The sequence below is a fragment of the Leiobunum rupestre genome, chromosome 7 (genome assembly GCF_980474605.1).
Source record: "Leiobunum rupestre chromosome 7, qqLeiRupe1.1.hap1, whole genome shotgun sequence".
NCBI classification, from domain to species: domain Eukaryota; kingdom Metazoa; phylum Arthropoda; class Arachnida; order Opiliones; family Sclerosomatidae; genus Leiobunum; species Leiobunum rupestre.
In genome coordinates, this window is record NC_143390.1 from 41,434,788 (window position 1) to 41,457,851 (window position 23,064).

The 23,064-nt window shown below is 37.0% G+C and overlaps 3 protein-coding genes across 3 annotated transcripts; all 3 read right to left on the reverse strand.

The window, feature by feature from the left end:
• Positions 1–1,265: 1,265 nt before the first annotated feature.
• Positions 1,266–3,332, reverse strand: LOC149936327 (aldo-keto reductase 1B-like). The gene is made up of 8 exons (XM_090152912.1): positions 3,184–3,332; positions 2,899–3,105; positions 2,405–2,521; positions 2,246–2,329; positions 1,860–2,174; positions 1,697–1,780; positions 1,548–1,636; positions 1,266–1,476 (listed from the first exon to the last, which is right to left on the reverse strand). Exons 1-5 carry the CDS (start codon positions 3,250–3,252, stop codon positions 1,914–1,916), a joined length of 738 nt encoding a protein of 245 aa, XP_090009038.1. The 5' UTR covers positions 3,253–3,332; the 3' UTR covers positions 1,266–1,476; positions 1,548–1,636; positions 1,697–1,780; positions 1,860–1,913.
• Positions 3,333–7,842: 4,510 nt separating this feature from the next.
• LOC149936328 (aldo-keto reductase family 1 member C15-like) lies at positions 7,843–11,335 on the reverse strand. The gene is made up of 8 exons (XM_090181617.1): positions 10,905–11,335; positions 9,874–10,041; positions 9,276–9,392; positions 9,009–9,206; positions 8,831–8,952; positions 8,589–8,754; positions 8,422–8,510; positions 7,843–8,354 (listed from the first exon to the last, which is right to left on the reverse strand). The coding sequence occupies exons 1-8, from the start codon at positions 10,971–10,973 to the stop codon at positions 8,309–8,311; spliced, it is 975 nt and encodes a 324-aa protein (XP_090037743.1). The 5' UTR covers positions 10,974–11,335; the 3' UTR covers positions 7,843–8,308.
• Positions 11,336–11,419: 84 nt separating this feature from the next.
• LOC149936329 (uncharacterized) lies at positions 11,420–21,113 on the reverse strand. Its single transcript, XM_090153661.1, has 19 exons — positions 20,944–21,113; positions 20,713–20,880; positions 20,530–20,646; positions 20,378–20,458; positions 20,206–20,322; positions 20,005–20,135; positions 19,867–19,948; positions 19,718–19,801; positions 19,563–19,651; positions 19,492–19,495; positions 16,539–17,087; positions 12,966–13,172; positions 12,503–12,619; positions 12,344–12,427; positions 12,057–12,272; positions 11,908–11,982; positions 11,744–11,827; positions 11,599–11,687; positions 11,420–11,527 (listed from the first exon to the last, which is right to left on the reverse strand). Exons 1-19 carry the CDS (start codon positions 21,010–21,012, stop codon positions 11,482–11,484), a joined length of 2,409 nt encoding a protein of 802 aa, XP_090009787.1. The 5' UTR covers positions 21,013–21,113; the 3' UTR covers positions 11,420–11,481.
• Positions 21,114–23,064: the final 1,951 nt, after the last annotated feature.

Here is a 23,064-nt window from a genome sequence, read left to right on the forward strand (position 1 = left end):
GTAGGGAATAGAGCGCTTGATTAAAATAGCATTTGTTAAAATAGCGTTTTCAAAAGCGCGTTTTTCAAAACAGCATTTTGTTGAAACGGCGCTTTGTTAAAACAGCGGTTGTTGAAATAGTATTTCTCATTACAGCGGTTTGTCGAAGGAACGTTTTGTTAAGTCGGCGTTTCTTGGTTAAGAGTTTCTCAGAAGAGCGGTTTGCTTTTTCCATAAACAGCGTTTCTAAAGTTAGCGTTTCTCAAGTTAGCGATTTTGAAACAGCGGTTTTGGTCAAGACTGCGGTTTCTTAAAATATATATGAATTGGCGATGGAAAATGTATAACATACATATGAACTTCCAGGGTTAGGTTAGGTTAGGTTAGGTTAGGCTAGTTTGCAATACTAACTATCGGCAAAAACCATTAGGTAATGAAATTTGCCGAAATTCCAGAAAAATATGTATACAATAGGCCTATATTATTAGTGCTATAGAAAGCAGCGCCGTTTTGGGAAACGCTGTTTCGACAAAATACGGTTTTGAGAACCGCCGCTATGACAAAGCGCCGTTTGAACAATTTGTTGTTTTGGGAAACGCTGTATAAAGAAACGCTGTTATGACAAAGCACCGTTTGAACAATTTGTTGTTTTGGGAAACGCTGTATAAAGAAACGCTGTTATGACAAAGCGCTATTTGGACAAAACGCTGATTTGAAAAACGTTGTTTTGGAAAATGCTGATTAAACAAATGCTGTTTAGGAAAGTGCTGTCCTACAAATCCTTTCGAAATATAAATTATAGTGTTAACCATATCTGTTCATTTGTTTTTAATTACTCTTAAGGTAATCTTAACCGCAGTGCACTAGCGTATATTGTATTTAAGCCCCTGTGTTTTAGTAGTGTGGTACCTTTTAAAAGTTTAGTATTTTAGTGTTCGCGTTTAGTATATTTAATTTTGTTATTGTTTTGTTCACCTGGATTTATAGTTCATTGTTCTCAGTTAGTGCTAAGACTTAATTCAATTGCTCTTAGTAAATTGATTTCGTGTGCTAAATTCAAAACCCTTCACTATAACCCTTCTCCTATAAGCATATCCCAAATCACTTTTCAGAATTAGTTTAATTGTTTTGTCAACGGATTTGAGAGAGTTGGTTGCGAAAAGGGTCTTGACCGTTACTAGATAATCGTCAAATTTGTTACAAAGCAAAGCCGATTTTACGTTATCGCCTTTTATCCAGACTGGTATAGTTTCTATAAATCAGTTTTGTACACACAGAGGCAGATATTTCGTTTATACTCTCAAAGGAGTTATTTATTTTCAGTCTTAAAAAAATATTTTTTCTTACAGATCACTTTCGCGCCATTATTTAATTCAACTTTGACGTCGTAGAAATTACGGGTGTTTATTAAATGTTATCTTACAACATTTCGGATGGTATTATATGGTAAATTAGAATTCGATTTTGAAAGGGTAATCTGGGTGTTCCGACATACCTCTGTAAAAAAATATTAAATTATATTAATGATAACTTGACAGACTATTTTAAAATACGTAAAAATAACTAACGGAACAAAATCCATAGGAAAAAACCGTTTTCCAGAATCAAGCGCTTTGATTGCGTTCATGTCGTCCTCGGAAAGATCAAAGTCAAATACCTAAGATAAATAAAAAATAAGGAACAACCGCTAAAATTGAAGTTCACAACTCAAAAGTACCTTGAAATTTTGTTCCAATCTGACTGGATTCGCACTTTTAGGTACGACAATTATACCTCGTTGCGTTAACCAACGCAAAATAATCTGTAAATATAAAATTAATAAATTAAATCATACTGAATTTACGAAAATAAATTACCAAACAAACAAGCAAAAGCTATACCTGGGCGCTCGTTTTGCCATGTTTCTTCCCAATTTCGGCTAATACTTTATCATCCTAGTTACGATAATTAAGATTTTTGAATAAAGTATTATTACTGACCCCGGGTGAGCCAAACGGAGAGTAAGCGGTCAGCGTTACTCCCAGTCGTTTGCAGAAATTGTACAATTTATCCTGTTGCAGATATATATGACATTCGACTTGATTATTGGAGGGTTTGATACGAGCACTGTCGTAAACTCGTTTCACTTGTTCGCTGTTGAAATTGGACACTCCAATATCTCGGGCCAGACCAGCGTCCACGCACGCTTCCATGGCCTATTAATAATGAACAATCGGCGCAGTGGATTAGTAGAGAAATGAGAGTAGGTTGCTTAGAATGAATATACCTTCCAGGTTTCAAGAAGGTCGACGCTATCCAAAGAGGCCTTGCCATTCTCCGTAGTCGGAAATGCTTCGATGTCAGATGTATACTGTATCATTCCAGAAGCGAAATCGTACATGAACTTTAACAACAGGACACTATTAGCTTAACTTAGTCCACCTACTTTGAATGAGATTGGATTGTGAATGAGGTATAGGTCCACGTATGATAATTTCAGATTTGCCAAAGATTTCTTCAGAAAATACTGTACTTTGTCCGGTTGAAGACCATTAGTAGGTAGCTATACGTGGACGCATTAGGTTTTTTAAATATAACTATCATTGTTATGCTTTTTAAATAAATAAATTCATTAATTCCTTATCATTGACTCAAACGGTAAAATGTTTATCATCGTCGTAAGATTCACCAATTTGAATTAAGTTTTTAAGGTAACTACATCTATCGAGGAAATGTGTTGTAGTGAAGACTGAAATTTTAAATTTTCAAGGTTGGTGCTTATAACATAAAAACTATGGGACTAACGACCGAGTGAAACAAATTAAGAACGTTGGCTATTAATATCAGTCGCATCCACGACAGATAGGTCATAGATTTCTTAAATGATGCGAAAGATATTCGTTCGCCTCAGTGATGAATCTCTAGAAACAACCTAGTTACCTTGGTCGTGATGAAAAGGTCTTCCCTTTTAACAATTCCTTTTTGGAAAGCGGTTTGCAACGCTTTCCCAATGGCGGTTTCATTTTGGTAAAGAAACGCAGTGTCGAAGTGCCGGTAACCGGTCTCCAGAGCATTCAAGATAGCGTCGATGACGACTTTATCTCTTTCCTCTTGCGTCAAAATTTCTTTCGAAGCCCAAGGTCGATGCTGTAGAATGAGGAGAACAGAAAACCCGTTTAAATATACGCCTCTTTCCTCAATTCTTTATGCAAATTAATAACTCGCCATGATCGTTCCTAGACCTAAGAGAGGCATGGTAGCCCCTGACCTAAGTTTAACTGAATAGGAAGTCATCGCGTAAAATGTGAAGAACTCAACGACAAATGTTAACCTTGACTCGACTAACTCTTACTATGTAGTCAAGCTACGCGAACCGCTGCGAAACGAAAACGAGAATATTCACAATATCAGATATTTCGCATCTGCTGAGCGTTTGTAGGCGTAGATCTATAAAGCTATACCCGTACATTTTTCGCAGTTGTTTTCATATACTAAATTATGCACTGTCATTGTATTAAACCGGGTTTTAGTCTACTCTTTATTATCTACTCGCTGATAATATATTGAAAATGTCATAGATTATACATTTATAAAAACTTGATATTAGATAATAGATTGTGGGTGGAATTAAAGAAATTATTATTTGGTATAGGAAAGCAGCGTTCTTTCGTTGTGCCAAATTAATATGACATGGTTGATAAGACTTCTTTCAAATGTTCTACAGATTATTAAGTTTTTTCCTGAGCATTTACCGTAATGGATTTAAGTTCTACGTCATTTTACCACGTTAGCTCCTAGTCCTTACAAAAACACAAAAGCGTCCGATCAAAGTCTAAAGGTTCAAAAAGGATGCGTAAAGTCGTTTAGAAGATTTTTAATCAAATTACGTCTTTCCCAAGTTCGATCAGAACTTACTTTCCAAAATTGAAAATACTTATCCCCTTAAGGAGAGTAAGATTTTACCATGTTTCTTATTCCGATGTTTCGGGGTTGGGACTTGGGGTATTTTACCAACTTAGTTGTTGGACGGGTTGTTTTGGGCGTTGCGGTCAACATCGTGACTGTTAAAGTTGGTACCATAGAAGTTTCCTTACTCCAAGACATATGTCAGATTTCCTTATTCCATTTACATGTCTTATAATTGTCACATAAGGACTCATTTAAGTCTATGAAATCGTTATTTCCAATGTAGACTGCGCCGCTTTTTTAAAGAAAACTGGCAAATAAAGAAAACATATTTAAAAATTAGAAAATTTTTAAATAAAGAAAACATATTAATAAATTAGAAATTTTTTAAATAAGAAAACATATTAATAAATTAGAAAACTTGCAAATAAAGAAAACACATTAATAAATTAGAGAGTGAGTGGCTGGGCTTGGAATATTTCGAAACCCAGCTTCAACTATATAATGTAAGTCGCAACTCTTTATTCAGGTATATATCGTTAGTATATTTTCGGACGTAGTGGTGTTTTTCCGTTCGAGGGTTTTACCCAATTTAACCTATATTGTGAAATCTCGTGTCACGCGAGCGAAGTATCGTTCACAAACAAAGAAGATCGGACATTCGAAGAGACGCTCTGCTAGGAATAAGACAGTCAGTCTCCAAATATTCTGATTTATAATGGTTCAACGCTAGTTACGCTACGGATTTCAGTTTGCCTTGTGTCCTCTCCAGTGCTAAGTTCCTAAAGAAGATGAACTAGAAGAAAGTTCGTGAGAACGAGACTTTCGAAATATAACGACCATATTGGTTCATTTGTTTTTAATTACTCTTAAGGTAATCTTAAACGCAGTGCGCTAGTGTATATTGTATTATAACCCTTGGGATTTAGTAGTATGGTACCATTTATAAGTTTAGTATTTTAGTGTTCGCATTAAGTTAATTTAATTTATTATTGTTTTGTTATTTATTTATTTATTTATAAAAATGGGTCTCCCCATATGAGACTAAAGTGAAGTCTTAAATAACTCTTATTCTAATCTAATATTGTAACCCACAATCAACTCTCAATTAAGCTTCTCTCAAGTCTCCAGAATTGGGTCTTCCAAAATGAGACTATAATGAGTTTCATCTAAATATATATTAATAAAACTCTTTTAGTGAGACTAAAATAGCTTTTATTTAGGACCCAAAATTCGGGTCTCAGTTTTTATGCTTTTATCCTTGATCCTTCATTGAGACTAATTAGCGACTAAAGTAAGACTCACATTTTGGTAAGGGAAGTCATTATAAAAAAATTTGTGCAAAAGACTTAAATTATTAATTTTGTGTCGAATAAGAATAGAATGAATAGCGAGGGCTTTTAACCGGGAGGGAGCAGGGAGCTTATCAAATTTGGTAACCAATTTAGTAAACTGATTTTGCGCCTTTTGCAAATTCGTAAGATCAGTGGATAAATGCGGAGTACAAACAGGGGAATAAAAATCAATGATGGGGAGAGCGAGATAATTGTAAAGCTGTTTAATAAGTTTAGGGTTCCGAAAATTTAAATTACGACGAATCAACCCCGCCACCGAACGAACCCGTTTTGCAACCTTGTTGGTATGAGCGGAAAATTTAAGGTTAGAGTCAACAATGACCCCCAGATCACGCTCGGAGATCGTGGAATTAATGGGAGTACCATTGATAGTGTAAACAAAATTAGGATTATTCCGACCCAAATGAAGAACAGAGCATTTAGTATTGTTGAAGGAGAGCCCGTGACAATCAGCCCAGCCAACCACCGCATCCAAGTCCTTCTGCAACATGAGAGAATCAGAACGCGATCTAATTTTGTGGGAAAGCTTCGAATCGTCGTTCACGTGTATTTATATTTAATTGTTCTCAGTAAGTGCTAACCTTTACCAAAATCGTGACTGTCACTTTTAAACTTAAAAAAGTTTTATTTAAAGCTGCCACAGTTCCAAATACAGCCTTAAATCAGATTTAATTCATACTTATTCTGAGAAAATGAGTCTTAATTACGGGGCAAAAATCTTGTAAAATCAAGTTTTAAATAAGTATACAAGAATAAACACATTGAAGACTTAATTTAAGCTGCCACAGTTCCATATACATCCTTATTTATTACTTATTTCATACTTGTTTTGAGACCAAATCAAGTCTTAAAGCCACAGTTCCAAATACATCAATCCTTATTTATTACTCATTTCATACTTGTTTCGAGTTTAAATCAAGTCTTTGACTTGATTTAAACTCAAAACAAGTATGAAATAAGTAACAAATAAGGATGTATTTATAACTGTAGCAGCTTAAATTAAGTCTTAAATGTGTTGATTCTTGCATACTTATTTAAAACTTGATTTTACAAGATTTTTGCAACCGTAATTAAGACTCTCATTAGTCTCAAATTAAGTATGAATTATATCTGATTTGAGGCTGTATTAGGAACTGTAGCAGCTTTAAATAAAACCTTTTAAGCTTAAAAGTGACAGTCACGATTTTGGTAAGGGTTGACTCTAGCAATAATTGGAAATCTGCCGATATCAGTAAAACTAATATACATCCAGGTGCCCTGTATGTGAGCAGTACACTGCAAACTATAGTGAAATTCTTCACCAATTATTGCATGGCGATCGCTATATAGCAGGTAGTTTTCACGCTCGGGCGTCCTTTGAAAAAACAAAATTACATTCTAAATATCTAATTTTATAATGAACCTCTAGCTGGCTACTCAAATACTGAATCAAAAATGACTACTTTTTTCAGCTGCCATGCTGGATTGCAAGTTTTAAAATCTCCAGACTTCAAGGATGACGCTAGATGCCAGGCTATTTTTGACTCAGTTCAGTTGTTTTACACAAACACACTCGTACTTAGAAATAATTTTACTTGAAATGAAATATCCTATTTTAAGAATTTCAAGTATATTATTTAGTAAATAGACTTAAAATTTTTAAACTGTCATTTTATTACAAAATTTTTAATTTTAATTATGTGAGGGTTTCAAGTAAGTTTAGCTTAACCAATCCCCGGTCCCCAGAAATGTATCTCCCCATATGAGACTTAAGTGAAGTCTTAAATGACTCTTATTTTTATCTAATATTGTAACCCATAATCAACTCTCAATTAAGCCTCTTTCAAGTCCCCAAAAAATAGTCTCCCCATATGACACTAAAGTGAAGTCTTAAATGACTCTTATTTTAATCTAAAATTCTAACCCATAGTAAACTCTCAATTAAGTCTCTTTCAAGTCCCCAAATATGAGTCTTCAAATATGAGACTAAAGTGAAGTCTTAAATGACTCTTATTTTAATCTAAAATTCTAACCCTTAGTAAACTCTCAATTAAGTCTCTTTCAAGTCCCCAAATATGAGTCTTCAAATATGAGACTAAAGTGAAGTCTTAAATGACTCCTATTTTTATCTAATATTGTAACTCATAATCAACTCTCAAATAAACTTCTTTCAAGTCTTCCTAACTGAGACTAGACTGAGTTTCATTTAAATATATAATAATAAAACTCTTTTATTGAGACTAAAATAGATTTTATTTAGGACCCACAATTCCGGTCTCAGTTTTTAATGCTTACATAATACTTAAAAATCCTTGATCCTACATTGAGACTAATTGGCGACTAAAGTAAGACTCCCATTTTGGTAAGGGAAGACTTAATTCAATTGCTCTTAGTAAATTGATTTCTTGTGGTAAATTCGAAATCCTTCATTATAACCCTAAGCCTATAAGCATATCCCTAATCACAGAATTAGTTTAATTGTTTTGTTAACGGATTTGATAGAGTTGGTTGCCATTAGAGTCTCGACCGTTACTAGGTAATCATCAAATTTGTTACAAAGCATAGACGACTTTACGCTTTCACCTTTAATCCAGACTGATATACTAGTTTCTACAAATCAGTTTTGTACACACAGTGGCAGATATTTCGTTTATACTCTCAAAGGAGTTATTTATTTTTAGTCTTAAAAGTTTCCTTTTTCTTACAGATCACTTTCGCCCCTTTATGGAATGCGACTTTGATAGTCAATAAAAGTTTCAAAGAAATCAATTTTGCAGTTTTCCAGGAAGTATTAATACACAGAGCCTGGACGTGCAAACTACTTTGTGAGGTTCTTGCCGCTTGGGCTTAAAAATATTACAGACGCGAAAAATAGTAATAGGTCTGGTTACCATAAGTAATGTTGTAACTTTCAGATTTGGCATGTACAAAATTTTTTATTTTTTAATAAAAATAACCTTATGACTCCCGCTAGTGGAAACTAAAGCTAATGGAGAATTCTGCGTAGAGTGTTTTGCCCTTTTGAAGATTTAAAACCAGAAAATATTGAATCTATAAATGTTGAAAGGTGGTTAACTTGGTTTCGCTTCTTTTGTTAGCAAGGCTTTGTCCTAATATTCGATGTTGTATGGATAGTTCGGGTGTTCCAAGGTTCCCCTGCGTGAAACGAAATTAATAAATAAAATTAATATTTTATCCCTGGTTGAATGAGTGGTTGACTTACTTGACCATATCACCCATGAAGAATCTCTTGCGAGCGTCCAACGTCTTAATATTCGACATGTCGTCTTCGGTGAGTTCAAAGTCGAAGACCTAGAAGAATTACGGATCGATATAAATATTTGTAATACCACGCTATTATTGTCCGTGTCTGTTTGGAGAAACACGTACGTCAAAATTTTGCGGGATTCTGTTGGGCGATGAACTCTTAGGAATAACAATCATGCCTCTTTGAATAGTCCACCTTAAAGCAACCTGGGCGCATGTCTTGTTGTATTTCTTTCCTATTTCGGCCAGCACGGGGTTTTCGAGAATTGAAGGTAGTTCCGTCGTGTCACTATTACGATATTCACCATAAATAAATTTGTGATACTGATTCAGTAGTTAGCAATTTACAAAGTACTAGAACGTACGCTTTATTAGCGTTCTTCTGCCAATTTGGGGACCCAAACGGAGCGTACGCCGTAATGGTAACGCCAAGTTTCTTACAGAAGTCGAAGAGCTGGTCTTGTTGTAAATAAATGTGGCATTCAACCTACATAAATTTAATTTAATTTTCAAAACCATGTGGTCATATTATAGAATACCAACTTGGTTGTTGGAGGGTTTGATTTTAGCCTTGTCGTAGATACGTTGAACTTGTTGACTGTTGAAGTTTGACACTCCGATGTCTCGAACCAGGCCAGCGTCGACGCATTCCTCCATGGCTTTCCACGTCGCCACCAAATCAACGGAGTCGAACACACCATGACCATCTTCGACCGGAAATATTTCGTCGTCCGACTTGTGCTTATATCAAAACAATAAAAGGGCTATTTATAACATACAAATGGCAAGCGTAAGTACTGAAATACTAACTTTGAAGGTTATGGGAGTATGAATTAAGTACAGATCGACGTAATCGACTTTCAATTTCTTCAAGGATATTTCCAAGAGACGTCGTACCAGGTCTGGTCTGTGTCCGTGGGGTGGTAACTAAGAAAAGCAAATCTTATAATATATTCATTTATCTACCTATACTGGTAATCAGGAATCCATACTTCTAATTGGAATGCTTATCCTACTGTATCGCGTAGGTAAGATCACTCTGACGGCTTTGGCCCCGCCTACGAGAGAAAAAATCCCCTCAGCGCGCGCTCTTCTCACGCGTAGTTGATTGTTAAGTTAACATAGTGACGTCAAAAAAACTGTCCGCCACATCGAGACGAAAATCTTCCGCGATAAGCATTCCAAGTAGAGGTATGGATTCCTGTTGTAATGTTATTCGCGAAACGATTTTGTGCCGAAATTCGCTTCCAATGGAATTGACGTCGAACTCGCGATGGTACATGTTTCATTTAAATGACCTAGATCCATAATTCTCTAGTAAGATATATATTACAAACTTCTTGAAATAGCAATAAGTATGAAGGCAAATTAGGCAATAAATCTTGAAAGCGTTAAAAGTAATCCATACCTTGGTAGTGATAAATACGTCTTCACGTTTGATGATTCCCCTCTGTACGCATTCCTGCAAAGCTTGGCCGATCGCCCCTTCGTTGAGGTACATGAAAGCCGTGTCGATGTGACGATAGCCAACCTCCAACGCTTTGACAATGGCGTCCTTAATTTCTTGCTCGCTCGCCTGCAATCCGTAAGTTTCACTATTTTCAAATGCCTCTATTATTCATTTCGGTATGTAGGGAATAGAGCGCTTGACTAAAATAGCATTTGTTAAAATAGCGTTTTCAAAAGCGCGTTTTTCAAAACAGCATTTTGTTGCAACGGCACTTTGTTAAATCTGCGGTTGTTGAAATAGCGTTTCTCAATACCGCGGTTTGTAGAAAGAGCGTTTTGTTTAGTCAGCGTTTTTTGGTTAAGCGTTTCTCAGTAGAGCGGTTTGTCAAAACAGCTTTTTCCATTAACAGCGTTTCTGAATATAGCGTTTCTCAAATTAGCGATTTTGAAACAGCGGTTTTGGTCAAGACAGCGGTTTCTTAAAATTTATATGAATTGGCGATGGAAAATGTATAACATACATATGAACTTCAGGGGTTAGGTTAGGTTAGGTTAGGTTAGGTTAGGTAAGTTTGCAATACTAACTATCGGCAGAAACCATTAGGTAATGAAATTTGCCGAAATTCCAGAAAAATATGTATTACAATAGGCCTATATTATTAGTGCTATAGAAAGCAGCGCCGTTTTGGGAAACGCTGTTTCGACAAAATACGGTTTTGAGAACCGCCGCTATGACAAAGCGCCGTTTGAACAATTTGTTGTTTTGGGAAACGCTGTATAAAGAAACGCTGTTATGACAAAGCACCGTTTGAACAATTTGTTGTTTTGGGAAACGCTGTATAAAGAAACGCTGTTATGACAAAGCGCTATTTTGACAAAACGCTGATTTGAAAAACGCTGTTTTGGAAAATGCTGATTAAACAAATGCTGTTTAGGAAAGCGCTGTAGTCCCTACAAATCATTTATTTCATGTAACGGAAAAACACTCACCAAAAACGATCCAATTCCCAACTGCGGCATCAAAGCGCCAGAAGTCAATTTCAGAACTGGAGAACTCATTTCTACTCACTGTACACCGATCGACGTCTTAAATGGAATAGAATCGAACATAAATTGCCCGATCGCCAAATTATATATTCAAATAAAATGCTTTTCGATTTCGTATTTAGGTTGAACTATATATAATAACGTGTTTTCCCTCCATCGCCGGCAGACAAACGCCTGTCAAGCGTAAAATTACCGCTATGATGAAACTTGGCGAAAATAACCTGTTTCCTTAAACAAACGCCCCTACTTTCAATGTACGAGCGCGCTGGTACGGTTAATAAAGTCGGAAGGCCTTGAGTCACTGACTAGAGAATTCAAATATACGTTCAAGGACGCGTAAAAGCCCCGTTGATATCAAAGAGCGCAGACACGATTTTAGCTTAACTCGAGGAAAACAGTTTTTCTATTATACTTTGTATAAGACTAGACGGCCCCAGCCAGGAAAACGTTACCAAGGCTTAGAAATTTTACTGGTGTTTATTACATTTTTACAGCATTTCGGAGGATAGTATTAAGTAAATTAAAATTCGATTTTGAAAGGGTAATCAGGGTGTTCTGATATACCTCTGTAAAAAAATATTAAATTATATTAATTATAGCTTGACAGACTATTTTGAAATACGTAAGAAAAACTTACGGAACAAGGTCCATAGGAAATAACCGTTTTCCAGAATCAAGCGCTTTGATTGCGTTGATGTCGTCCTCGGTAAGATCAAAGTCAAATACCTACGATGAAAAATAATGTACAACCGTTAAAGTCGAAGTTTTCAACTCAAAAGTACCTTGAAATTTTGTTCCATTCTGACTGGATTCGCACTTTTAGGTACCACAATTATTCCTCGTTGCATTAACCAACGAACAATAATCTGTAAATATTAAATTAATAAATTTACTAAAATAAATAAATAAACGTACGAACACACAAACAACCAAAACAAAAGCCTACCTGGGCGCTCGTTTTTCCATGTTTCTTTCCAATTTCGGCTAATATTTTATTATCCAATACCGCAGAATCGAGTTTCTAGTTACAGAAAAGGACAATGTCATCATATAGTACCGATAATTAATATTTCTGAATAAAGTATGATTTCTGACCCCTGGTGAGCCAAACGGAGAGTAAGCGGTCAGTGCTACTCCCAGTCGTTTGCAGAAATTGTACAATTTATCCTGTTGCAGATATATATGACATTCGACTTGATTATTGGATGGTTTGATACGAGCACTGTCGTAAACTCGTTTCACTTGTTCGCTGTTGAAATTGGACACTCCAATATCTCGGGCCAGACCAGCGTCCACGCACGCTTCCATGGCCTATTAATAATGAACAATCAGCGCAGTGGATTAGTAGAGAAATGAGAGTCGGTTGCTTAGAATGAATATACCTTCCAGGTTTCAAGAAGGTCGACGCTATCCAAAGAGGCCTGGCCATTCTCCGTAGTCGGAAAAGCTTCGATGTCAGATGTATACTGTATCATTCAAGAAGCGAAATCGTACATGAACTTCATTAACCAGACATTATTAGCTCAACTAACTCCACCTACTTTGAATGAGACTGGAAGGTGAATGAGGTATAGGTCCACGTATGATAATTTCAGATTTGCCAACGATTTCTTCAGAAAATACTGTACTTTTTCCGGTTGAAGACCATTAGGAGGCAGCTATACGTGGATGCATTAGATTTTAAATATAATGTAGCTTAAATAAATTAATAAATTTATTATTTCCTTATCAAAAGTTACAATTTTTATCATCGTCGTAAGATTCACCAATTTGAATTAAATTTTTAAGGTAACTACATCTATCGAGGAAATGTGTTGTAGCGAGGACTCAAATTTTAAATTTTCATCTGTAGTCTGAGATATTCAAGGTTGGTGTTCATAACATACAAACTATGGGACCAACGACCGAGTGAAACAAATTAAGAACGTCGGCCATAGATTTCTTAAATGATGCGACTGATATTCGTTCGCTTCGTTAATGTATCTCTAGAAACAACCTAGTTACCTTGGTCGTGATGAAAAGGTCTTCCCGTTTAACAATTCCTTTTTGGAAAGCGGTTTGTAACGCTTTCCCAATCGCGGTTTCATTTTGGTAAACAAACGCAGTGTCCAAGTGCCGGTAGCCGGTCTCCAGAGCATTCAAGATAGCGTCGATAACGACTTTATCTTTTTCCTCTTGCGTCCAAGTTTCTTTCGAAGCCCAAGGTCGATGCTATAGAATGAGGATAAAAGAAAACCCGTTTAAATACACGCCTATTTCATCAATTATTTATGCAAATCAACAACTCGCCATGATCGTTCCTAGACCTAAGAGAGGCATGGCAGCCCCTGACCTAAGTTTAACAGAATAGGAAGTCATCGCGTAAAATGTTAAGAACTCAACGACAAATGTGAACCTTCACTCGACTGACGCCAACGATGAAGTGAAGCTACAAGCATTGCTACGAAACCAATACTAGAATATTCATAATATCAGATATTTCGCATCTGCTGAGAGTTTGTGGGCGTAGATCTATAAAAGTATACCTGTACAATTTTCGCAGTTGTTTTCATAAACTATATTTTGCACTGTCATTGTATTAAACCGTTTTTAATCTACTCGCTGATAATATATCGAAAATGTCATAGATTACAATTTTATATTAAATTGATTTTGTGGGTGGAATTAAAGAAATTATTATTTGGTATAGAAAAACAGTGTTCTTTCGTTGTGCCAAAAGAATGGGACAAGGTTGATAAGACTTCTTTTAAAGGTTCTACAGATAATTAAATGCTTGCCTCAGCATTTACCATAATGGATTTAAGTTCTACGTCATATTTACCACGCTAGCTCCTAGTTTTTACAAAAACACAAAAGCATCCGATCAAAGTCTAACGGTTCAAATAGGATGCGTAAAGTCGTTAAGAAGACGTTTTAGCAAATTATATGTCTTTCGCATTTCGATCAGAACTTACTTTCCTAAATTTAAAATACTTATCCTCTTACCGAAACGTGATAATCTGAAAGAGGAAAGTAATATATATATATATATATATATATATATATATATCATGTGGTACTAAAAATATTAAAATATTACTTTCCTCTTTCGGATTATCACGTTATATATATATATATATATATGTATATATATATGTGGAACTATTGTTTTTGATGGAAAGTTGTGTGATGTTGTTGCTGTAGTCGACGTTCACATTTGCAACACCTTCCATATCTTTTTAATGGAGTGACATAACAAAGACGTTTTCTCCGGGAATAATGAATGGCTGTTCTCTATCTGCACAATCAAGTTATGTGGGTAAATAGTAGTTAGCGGCGATTTGTCAGCCCCTTTCATCCGTTCCCCCTTAAACACTTTTAAAAAAAATACGCAGTCTTATAATTTTGGATCCGATTGACTTTTAAATTCCGTGGTTTTACTGCTATACCTCTACAGTGTGTGCAAGTTTCAATAAGGGGCACAACAGCCCACCTTTTCCGATTTTGAGCGTTGATTTACGCAGAGTACGAAAGTTCTAAAAAATATCCCGGAGAATGCGTTATTAATAGATTAGTTCCTATTGGATTTGAGATACGGGGCTCAAACTTTTAATACAGTTAAGAAGCTGAAGTCTGACCCTATGTTTAACTCTTTTAACCCGCGTCAAGGGTTAGTGAGCGTATGCGAATTTTCTTCGTTATTCCTATTTGATTTTTGATACGGAGCTCAAACTTGTGGCGTAACTTCCACCCTTTTCCCTGATTCCAAATCCAACAAACAGACAGACTAGCTTTAGGTTCCCACCCAAACATACGGGGATATACCTACGAAGAACCAAGGCTTTGGGAGAGTTACTACACAAAAGGGTTGACGCGTTACCAAACTTTACTCCGGGTCCCCATCCGCCTAACCGCCACTGGTATTGGAGTTAGCGGGTTTAAATAAAACATCAGTCAGTTAGTTGTCTAGGGGTATGATTAGAGGATAGCGCCGCCGATCGAACGCCGCCGCCGCCGAAACATGTTTATTTCGCCGTCGAATTAATTTCCATTATTAAAGTATAATAATTGCGTTTTGAGATCTAAATTCGAACTACATAGATTTTTCTATTGTTAGTGCTACGATTTCTAGGCTGTTGGGTGCACCGTACTCGTGTTATAAAATTGGAAATAATTAATAATTTCCAAAAGATCTGGCACCACTGCACCGCGCGCACCAAGATTTTCTGCAGCAGACAGCAGCTGGGATCGGAGAGAGAGAAACGAAAACGGCTTTGGAGTTGCCTCGCCTCGTATTTTGTAATAAGTACGGAAACGAATCAGCGGCATTCAGCAATAACTAGTCTATTATAGTTTTAAAATTCCTTTGATACAAAGATAAAAAAAATTGTGATAATAGACTTTAACGCGCCTTCCCAATCGACCGCCATGACCTTACAGTCTAAAAATCATTCCTTAAACAATTTAATTAATGTTTAATTTTGGTGTTTCATTTTTAATTATTTGATCTGAATTTGTAGAAAATCATTCCTTAAACAATTTAATTAATGTTTAAATTTTGTGTTTCAATTTTATTTCTTTGATCTAACTACATAGGATAAGATACTATAAATTAAATGCAGCTTCAGGTTTTGAAATTTATTATATTAAAATCAATATGGAATAGTCTTCAATGATCGTTTTGAAATTTGTATTGATTTTTAAAAAATAAACTTAATTTTTATAATCTGAAAAGTATGGAAGCCTTTAATATTTTCAGCTAACAATTTAAATTTCAAAAAATCAATTGTTGAAAAACTAAACGTTTTAAGCTAAGCCCATAAATAAATATTGAAAAACTAAACGTTTTAAGCTAAACCCATAAATAAATAATTGTTGAAAAACTAAACGTTTTAAGCTAAACCCATAAATAAATAAATGTTGAAAAACTAAACGTTTTAAGCTAAACCCATAAATAAATAAATGTTGAAAAACTAAACGTTTTAAGCTAAATATCTAGAACTTAGTGTTGAAAAGCTAAACGATGTAAGATAAACGGTAAATATTTAGAATTTCATGTGTTGAAATGGTAAACTACTAAAACTAAACGCTAAACGTTTAACGCGTTTAAACTCTAAACGTTAAGCCAATAACATGTTTACATGCTAAACATATTAGCTTCATAACATGTAAAACACGTAAACATAAACGGCCTAAACATGTTTAGGTATTCAATGTCTTTAAAACTCCGTTGCATTTTTATGTTTAGATAAATGTTTAGATTCTAAACATTGTTTTTTTCCGTGAAGATTGTTAAGTTACAATAATTAATTAGACTGAGTGAAAGAATGATACAAATTAAGCTAAGATTGAAGCATGTTCTTTATTGACTGAGAACTTTATTCTGTCCCTTGCTTGGGCTCCTCTCTCCCTCTGGTGGGAGTTTTAAGAACTTATACAAATAACAATATATGACTTGTTTCTTTTTTTTGTTTTGTTTTTTAATATTAAACATATGGCTATGAAAGATTTATGTAGTAGTGAATGTTGTGATATTGACTAGTCTTGTAGGTAACGGTCAGGCATCTTGGATATACGACCAGAACGAGTGGTTTGTACTGAGATGCCCCGGGCTGTGTATTCCGCAACAGACGTGTGGGCGGCACTATCGTGTTGTGGTCTATCGTAAAAGAATGTTGCATCATTTGAGTCTACCAGGGGATCAGTATCAGCATTCGTAAAGATATTTGAGACATCTTGGAAGTCATCGTTATCACTAGCATCATCGTCACGATACTGAATAGCCGAGTGAGGTGCTACGTTGTTTTCAGCCGGTACATTGTCAGTAGTGTTGTTCGGTGGTATGGCATTGTCAGTAGTGTTGTTCTGTGGTATGGCAGTGTCAGTAGTGTTTGGGGAACAGACACGAGAAATCATCATTGTTGAGTAGGGTTTAGTAACCAACGTGTGAGGTGCGTTTGGCAGCAGAGATGAATCAGATAAGGGAGGAGACCCAGAAAGGGGTGTAACCGTGGTAGCGTCCATATATGGTTTTAGATGTAAACCAGTGCGTCGATAGCGGGCACCATCATCCGTTTCAATTATGTAGGAATCAGGTGCATTAGTCCTTGCAACAACAGTGGCTGTACTCCAACGTCGACGAGACACCTGATAGCGAACCCGGGATCCCACAACGTAAACAGGAGTCTCGTAAGATGCGATTTTTATCATATGAGCACGGCGTGCCGTCAAAGCGTCGTGAATAGATTTTTTGGAAAGTCGGGTAGTAAAGAGGTGGTGTTGGTCGTGTTAGGGGTGCGCAACAACCGGCCCATTAACATCTGAGAGGGTGCTGCAGGGGCGTAGGAACCGGGAGGGGCAGGGGGGGCAATGCCCCTCTCTAGAATTTTGCTGGGAGGAGCAACTAATGTTATTGCCCCCTCCAACGTTTGGTCAGTTGAAATCTTCAAAAGGCTAAAATTATCATTTTAAAAGCGTATACAGTTTATAGAACCTCAACGGGGTTTAAATTTCAGTCTGTTCCCGCCAATTTACATAGTAGTAACAAGTACACATGCATTCGGAGAAGCTAAACTCTATTAAAAATTAAAAACCATTCTCCAGAACCCTTTTCGTTTATCTTTGCCCCCTCCAACTTCTAGAACGTTCCTACGCCCCTGGGGTGCTGGGAGGTGAAACTGCGGAGTGGTTCGATATTCTAGAAGTATGTCGTGTGGGTCAGTGCCCGCTGCCTTGGCTTTAGCAAGGAGATTTTTTATTGTTTGAATGTGACGTTCAGACATTCCATTTGACTGGGGAAAGTGTGGACTAGAGGTGGTGTGGTCGACACCCCATTGTTCGAGAAAGTCTGCAAATTCCCTGGAGTTGAAAGGAGGACCGTTGTCGGTAATTATTCATTGCTGTGCTCCATGACGTGCAAAATGAGGCTTTACCACGAGAATGACGGAGGCAGCATTTGTGGAGCGTAGCTCGTCAATCTCAAAATATTTCGCAAAATAGTCGACACAAAGTAAAAGGTTACGCTGATTATGATGGAATAAGTCCATGCCGACGGTTTCCCAAGGGCGCTGAGGAACGGGGTGTGGCGATCGAACCACATGAGATTATGCCCTATCAAACGAGCGACATATGTCACAGCTTTGGATCAGGGCCGTTAAGTCCGTGGTTAAACCTGGCCAGTAGACAGGGATGCGTGACTTGCGAAGACAAGAATTGATACCCTGATGAGCACCATGCAGTTGAAGTAAGACAGTATTCCGCAAAGACGCAGTTATGATCAGTCTGTCACCCCTGTACAGTAAACCATCGTGATGAGATATCTCTGTTTGAAAAGGCCAATGTAGTTTCATCGCTGGTGTGAGAGCAGACAAGTGGCGTGGCCAACCATGTTGTGTGTATTGTAAGAGTTGTTTCATCTCAGGGTCCTTGACAACAGCATCTTTCATTGCAGCCGCACGACTGTCGGATAACTGTCCCTATCTAGTGGTGTGATGGGGTCACTGGAGCCTGTGGGGGGCTCCATACCCGGCTCTCAAGGTCATGTGATCGGGGCGCTGGGTCACTGGAACCTCATGGGTGTTCCACACTCGTCATTCTGTGACCTACTAAGGAGGGTAGTTTGCAGTGGAAGAGGAAGCCACTCTAGTCCTCAGCTGTGCGAGGGTGGGTCTCGGGCAGCCCATGGTGTCGCCTTTTGTTGGGCCGTGATGAGGGCGTTTGTTTGCTATATGTGAGGCGGTCAAAATGGCTGTCTCACTGGCCGAACGTTGTTTCGCAAAGCGCACTTTTGTCCAGGGCTGGTTGTTTAAGGTGGCCGCTGTAGTGCTTAAGGCGGAGCAGCGGGGTACAAATACATATACTTATGTCGGATAACGTGGTCAGCGAGTGAGGAGCGGTATGGGCGCCTTCCATATATGACGTATCAGCATTCATGGTTTGTTCAGGAGCCCTGGAGAGGGCAAAAGAAATATACATCTGTGATCCTGGAACAAATATGAGCTGTGGATTATATCGAGTTAGACGTAGAACGAGGCGCTGTAAGCGGAGAGACAATACGTGGAATGGTTCTTTCACTATAGAAAGGAGTGGTTTATGATCAGTGTGCACCAATGGATTGGCGTCAACTCGGTGGAGGAAATGTGGATAATTATCTTTATGCAGCTGTTTAAATAAAACCAGATACATGTACCCCGATGTTGTTTTTTTCTCTCAATTATACGCCTCATAAATTTCAAATTAAGACATGTACTCTGTAGCACGTCACTCGACGTAAGCATATGTAGGAACACGATTGTACACTTCAAAAAATCAAACAACGTAAAGTAAATTATTTTGGAAATATTATGTAATATGAAAATTAGTTTAGAAATATAATGTTATATTAACGTCTTATATATGGTTTAAATTTATTGCATTATTTATGGAAAAATTTACAACAAATTCCATTTTTCAAAAGAATCTCTCACTTCAAAGTTGTACATATTTAATGGGTGTATTTAACGGATCGCATTCAAAATTCGATGTTGTAAGGATAATTAGGGTGTTCCTTCACACCACTGTTGAAAGAAAAATATTTTGTGATTACTATTATTAGTTAGTGATGGGACATTTGTTAAAACTCACGGAATGATATTAGAGTCGAATATGCGAATACCGCAGTCCAAAGCGCAAATTTTTCCCATTTCATCTTCAGTAAGATTGAAGTCGACAATCTAACGTATGGGAATGTATTTAACGTTGATTTCTGAGTATTTTTTTCAATTGTCATGCTAAAATACTTGAATATTCTGTTCCAGCCGGGCGGGATTTGAACTTTTAGGGATAACAATAATTCCACGCTGAAGCAAACAACGCAATGCAACCTACGTATTGGTAACATACATAAGGCACTATGACAGTAAACCCGATAACAAAATGCATTATTCACTTGGGAGCTGGTTTTGTTATATTTCTTTCCTATTTCGATCAGAACTTCATTTTCCAAAATCGAAGGTTGCTCGGGGACGTCACTAAAGTTGATAAAAATTAGTTTCGGAATTCCAAATACCACCTCATTTCAACATACACGTTGTATTGCGACTTCCTCCATTCTCTGATTTGTGGTGATCCGAAAGGGGCGTAGGCTGTTAGAGAAACTCCTCGCTCCTTGCAGAAGGCAAACAACTTTTCTTGTTGCAAATAGATGTGTCCTTCCACCTTGTTTGAACATTCGGTGTTATTAAAGTTTTGATAATGAATATGTTAGTTTGGTCATTAAAATACTAACTTGGTTGTTGGACGGTTTGATTCTGGCGTTGTCGCAGATCAGTTGTACTTGTTGACTGTTGAAGTTAGACACTCCAATATCTCGTGCCAGGCCCCTGTCGACCAAAGCTTCCATGGCCTACCACAAACTCCTCGTTACTCAGATATATTCTATCGTTTAGCAAATAATTTACCTTCCAAGTAGTGACAAGGTCAATGTTGTCGAAGACAGCTTTACCATTCTCGACCGTCATATGCTCATCATCAGATTTATACTTTAAATAAGGTTAATTAATTAATGGGGCAACCAATACGTTAACTCAATTACTTTAAAATAATAACTTACTTTAAACGTTATTGGGGTGTGCACCAGATACAGATCGACATAATCAAGTTGAAGATTTTTCAAAGACTTTTTAAGGAAATATTCAACCTTGTCTGGTTTGTGACCATTCGACGGTAACTTCAAATTTATCGTTGGACTTGTTAATTCTTTCTATACACGCATGTCGGTTATTGTGATATTTACCTTGGTGGTTACGAAGAGCTCTTCCCTTTTGACTAGTCCTTTTTTGAAGGCAATTTCCAGGGCTTCCCCAATAGCACTTTCATTTCGGTAGACGTAGGCCGTGTCGATGTGACGATAACCCAACTGCAAGGCCTTTAAAACTGCGTCAATCACTTCCTGGTCTTTGGCCTGCAAAAATTTAGTAAACATTTGTGAATTAATATCTGCAAGAACCTCCAACCGTTCTCTTACCATAAGTGTGCCCAACCCCAAAAGAGGCATAAGGGCACCAGATCGCAGTTTTACAGAGTTGGAAGCCATCGCGAATTACTTCACTATCAAAGACCTACAGATCTCGAGTTTTCGAATATAGCCAGCAGAATACCGAAATTAAATCATGCTGCAGCTGTTCATATCATACGCGATACATGTACAATGACGCTGCATTTTCTGCTTTCATTTATACGCCCACTTATAAAATCTCGCGAGAGAAAACAAATACATACTGGCTCAGATAAAAGATGCCAGACATCGTTAAACTTGTAATCTATGGACCTCCTATCGTGACAGAGATTATGAGAGAACCTTACTCTTTCATATAGTTTTTATTCAGAAAGCATTTTTGATTTTCACTGACGTTCTTAGATAAGGAATAAATTTTCTGGGGCATTTCTAAACATACAAATACAATAATATCGTTATTTAATTCGCTATTATTTGGAGTACCCTCTTTTTATGAGATAAGGAGTCTTTAACAATCACATTCGTGACATTATAAATATGTGGTTATGAGTAACGACTGAGAGGCATGGGGAATCAACTTGAACCGGCCGCCACAAACTCTTTGATGACTCTTTTTTTCTACCAACATAATGTGGCAAATTTCTAATTAAAGTAACTTTGGACCAAAAAAGGATTGAAGAGGTTCCCACTAGTACCATACACTAAAAACCATCTTGCTAAAGGGAATATAACCTCAAGTATTTTGGTCGCCATCGAAAGATTCCAATGTAGGCCCCTCCCAATTGGCAGAGGTCAGATCAAACAATGTAAAAAAATAATAATCAGCCCAAGTCATCTAGTGACTTTTAATGCCTTTAAATCAGGTGGTCGGATTACAATGCGCAGAAGGTTGGTGGAAAGCCCTTTATGCCAACAGCTCCCTACACTATAGCTATTACCGTGAACCTCAAGATGAAAGGGGAATCCGAAGAGCTCTGGTGAAAGCCCCTCTAACTAGGGGGCCACGAAACTTGCAAACTCAACGCTCAGACAACGCAGATGGAGAGGTTTCGAGTTTTAATCCCAGTGCCACAAGCTGGGATCGCATAAGGCTCCTCTTGCTGCGAGGATAAAGTGCTAACCAGTAACCACTCTGACACACCATGCCCTTGCATTTCGTATCAATAGTATTAAGTTGCGACGCTAATTTTTATCTGGTGTACTAAAAGTGTATTTGAATTATTATTTTTGGGTCTACACTCTAAGAAATAAGGGTGTTTAAAAGGTGCTAAGAAAGTGTTACACCTAATTCGCACCGTTTTAACACTTCCAAAACGGAGTTACTTTTTAAAAGTGTAAAAATAGCGTGACTTAACACTATACAAATGTTTAAGTAAGATGAACATTCCAAGAAATTGGGATTTGTTTCACACTGTTCTAACACAATTTAAACTCATGTGATGAGTCGAACTCAGATTCTACACCTTAAAAAAACAATTCAAACCCTTTTAAGCACTCTGAACAGTTTGTGAAACCTAGGAGCAACAAACACAGCACCCCACACCAGGGGAACGAACCCGTCAAAAGTCGTGCATTTTGTTGTGTACATTTTTCCTTGGTTAGTCGCTTTAGCTCTTGCTGCCGTCGGAAGAGGAAAATTCGGAAATTGTCTTCCTTCCTTCCGTAAAACGTTCAGCGTAAAAGTTCGTCCAATGAAATGTGTACACAACACTGCGTTAGCGTGTTTAAAGGCTAGCTGCGTTCTCCTTGTGTTTGTTGCTTCTATGTGAAACAATATATCCAATAACATATAATCGCACTTTTAATCAGTAATGACGCATCTGTGAAGAGTTAAATCACACCTTTAAAAGTGTTAATACACCCTTTTATGAGTTAAAACACACCATTAAAAAGGTTAATAAGCCCTTTTGTTAGTTAAATCACACCTTTAAAAGTGTTAATAAGCCCTTTTGTTAGAGTTAATTAGCACCTTTAAAAGTGTTAATACACCTTTTTCAGAGTTAAATCACACCGTTAAAAGTGTTAATACGCCTTTTTCAGAGTTAAATCACACCAATAAAAGTGTTAATACGCCTTTTTCAGAGTTAAATCACACTGTTAAAAGTGTCAATACGCCTTTTTCAGAGTTAA

Excerpts from the sequence above, each read along its gene's own strand:
- LOC149936327 (XM_090152912.1), bottom strand. The coding sequence starts at position 3,252 with ATGACTTCCTATTCAGTTAAACTTAGGTCAGGGGCTACCATGCCTCTC. Across the intron at positions 2,330-2,404 it reads ACAATCCAATCTCATTCAAA|TATACATCTGACATCGAAGC; the intron begins GTAGGTGGACTA and ends GGAATGATACAG. Across the intron at positions 2,175-2,245 it reads ACCTTCTTGAAACCTGGAAG|GCCATGGAAGCGTGCGTGGA; the intron begins GTATATTCATTC and ends CATTATTAATAG.
- LOC149936328 (XM_090181617.1), bottom strand. The coding sequence starts at position 10,973 with ATGAGTTCTCCAGTTCTGAAATTGACTTCTGGCGCTTTGATGCCGCAG. Across the intron at positions 8,511-8,588 it reads GAATCCCGCAAAATTTTGAC|GTCTTCGACTTTGAACTCAC; the intron begins GTACGTGTTTCT and ends TAATTCTTCTAG. Across the intron at positions 8,355-8,421 it reads TTCATGGGTGATATGGTCAA|GGGAACCTTGGAACACCCGA; the intron begins GTAAGTCAACCA and ends CGTTTCACGCAG.
- LOC149936329 (XM_090153661.1), bottom strand. The coding sequence starts at position 21,012 with ATGGCTTCCAACTCTGTAAAACTGCGATCTGGTGCCCTTATGCCTCTT. Across the intron at positions 19,802-19,866 it reads ATAACAAAACCAGCTCCCAA|GTTGCATTGCGTTGTTTGCT; the intron begins GTGAATAATGCA and ends ACCAATACGTAG. Across the intron at positions 19,652-19,717 it reads GGCTGGAACAGAATATTCAA|ATTGTCGACTTCAATCTTAC; the intron begins GTATTTTAGCAT and ends CCCATACGTTAG.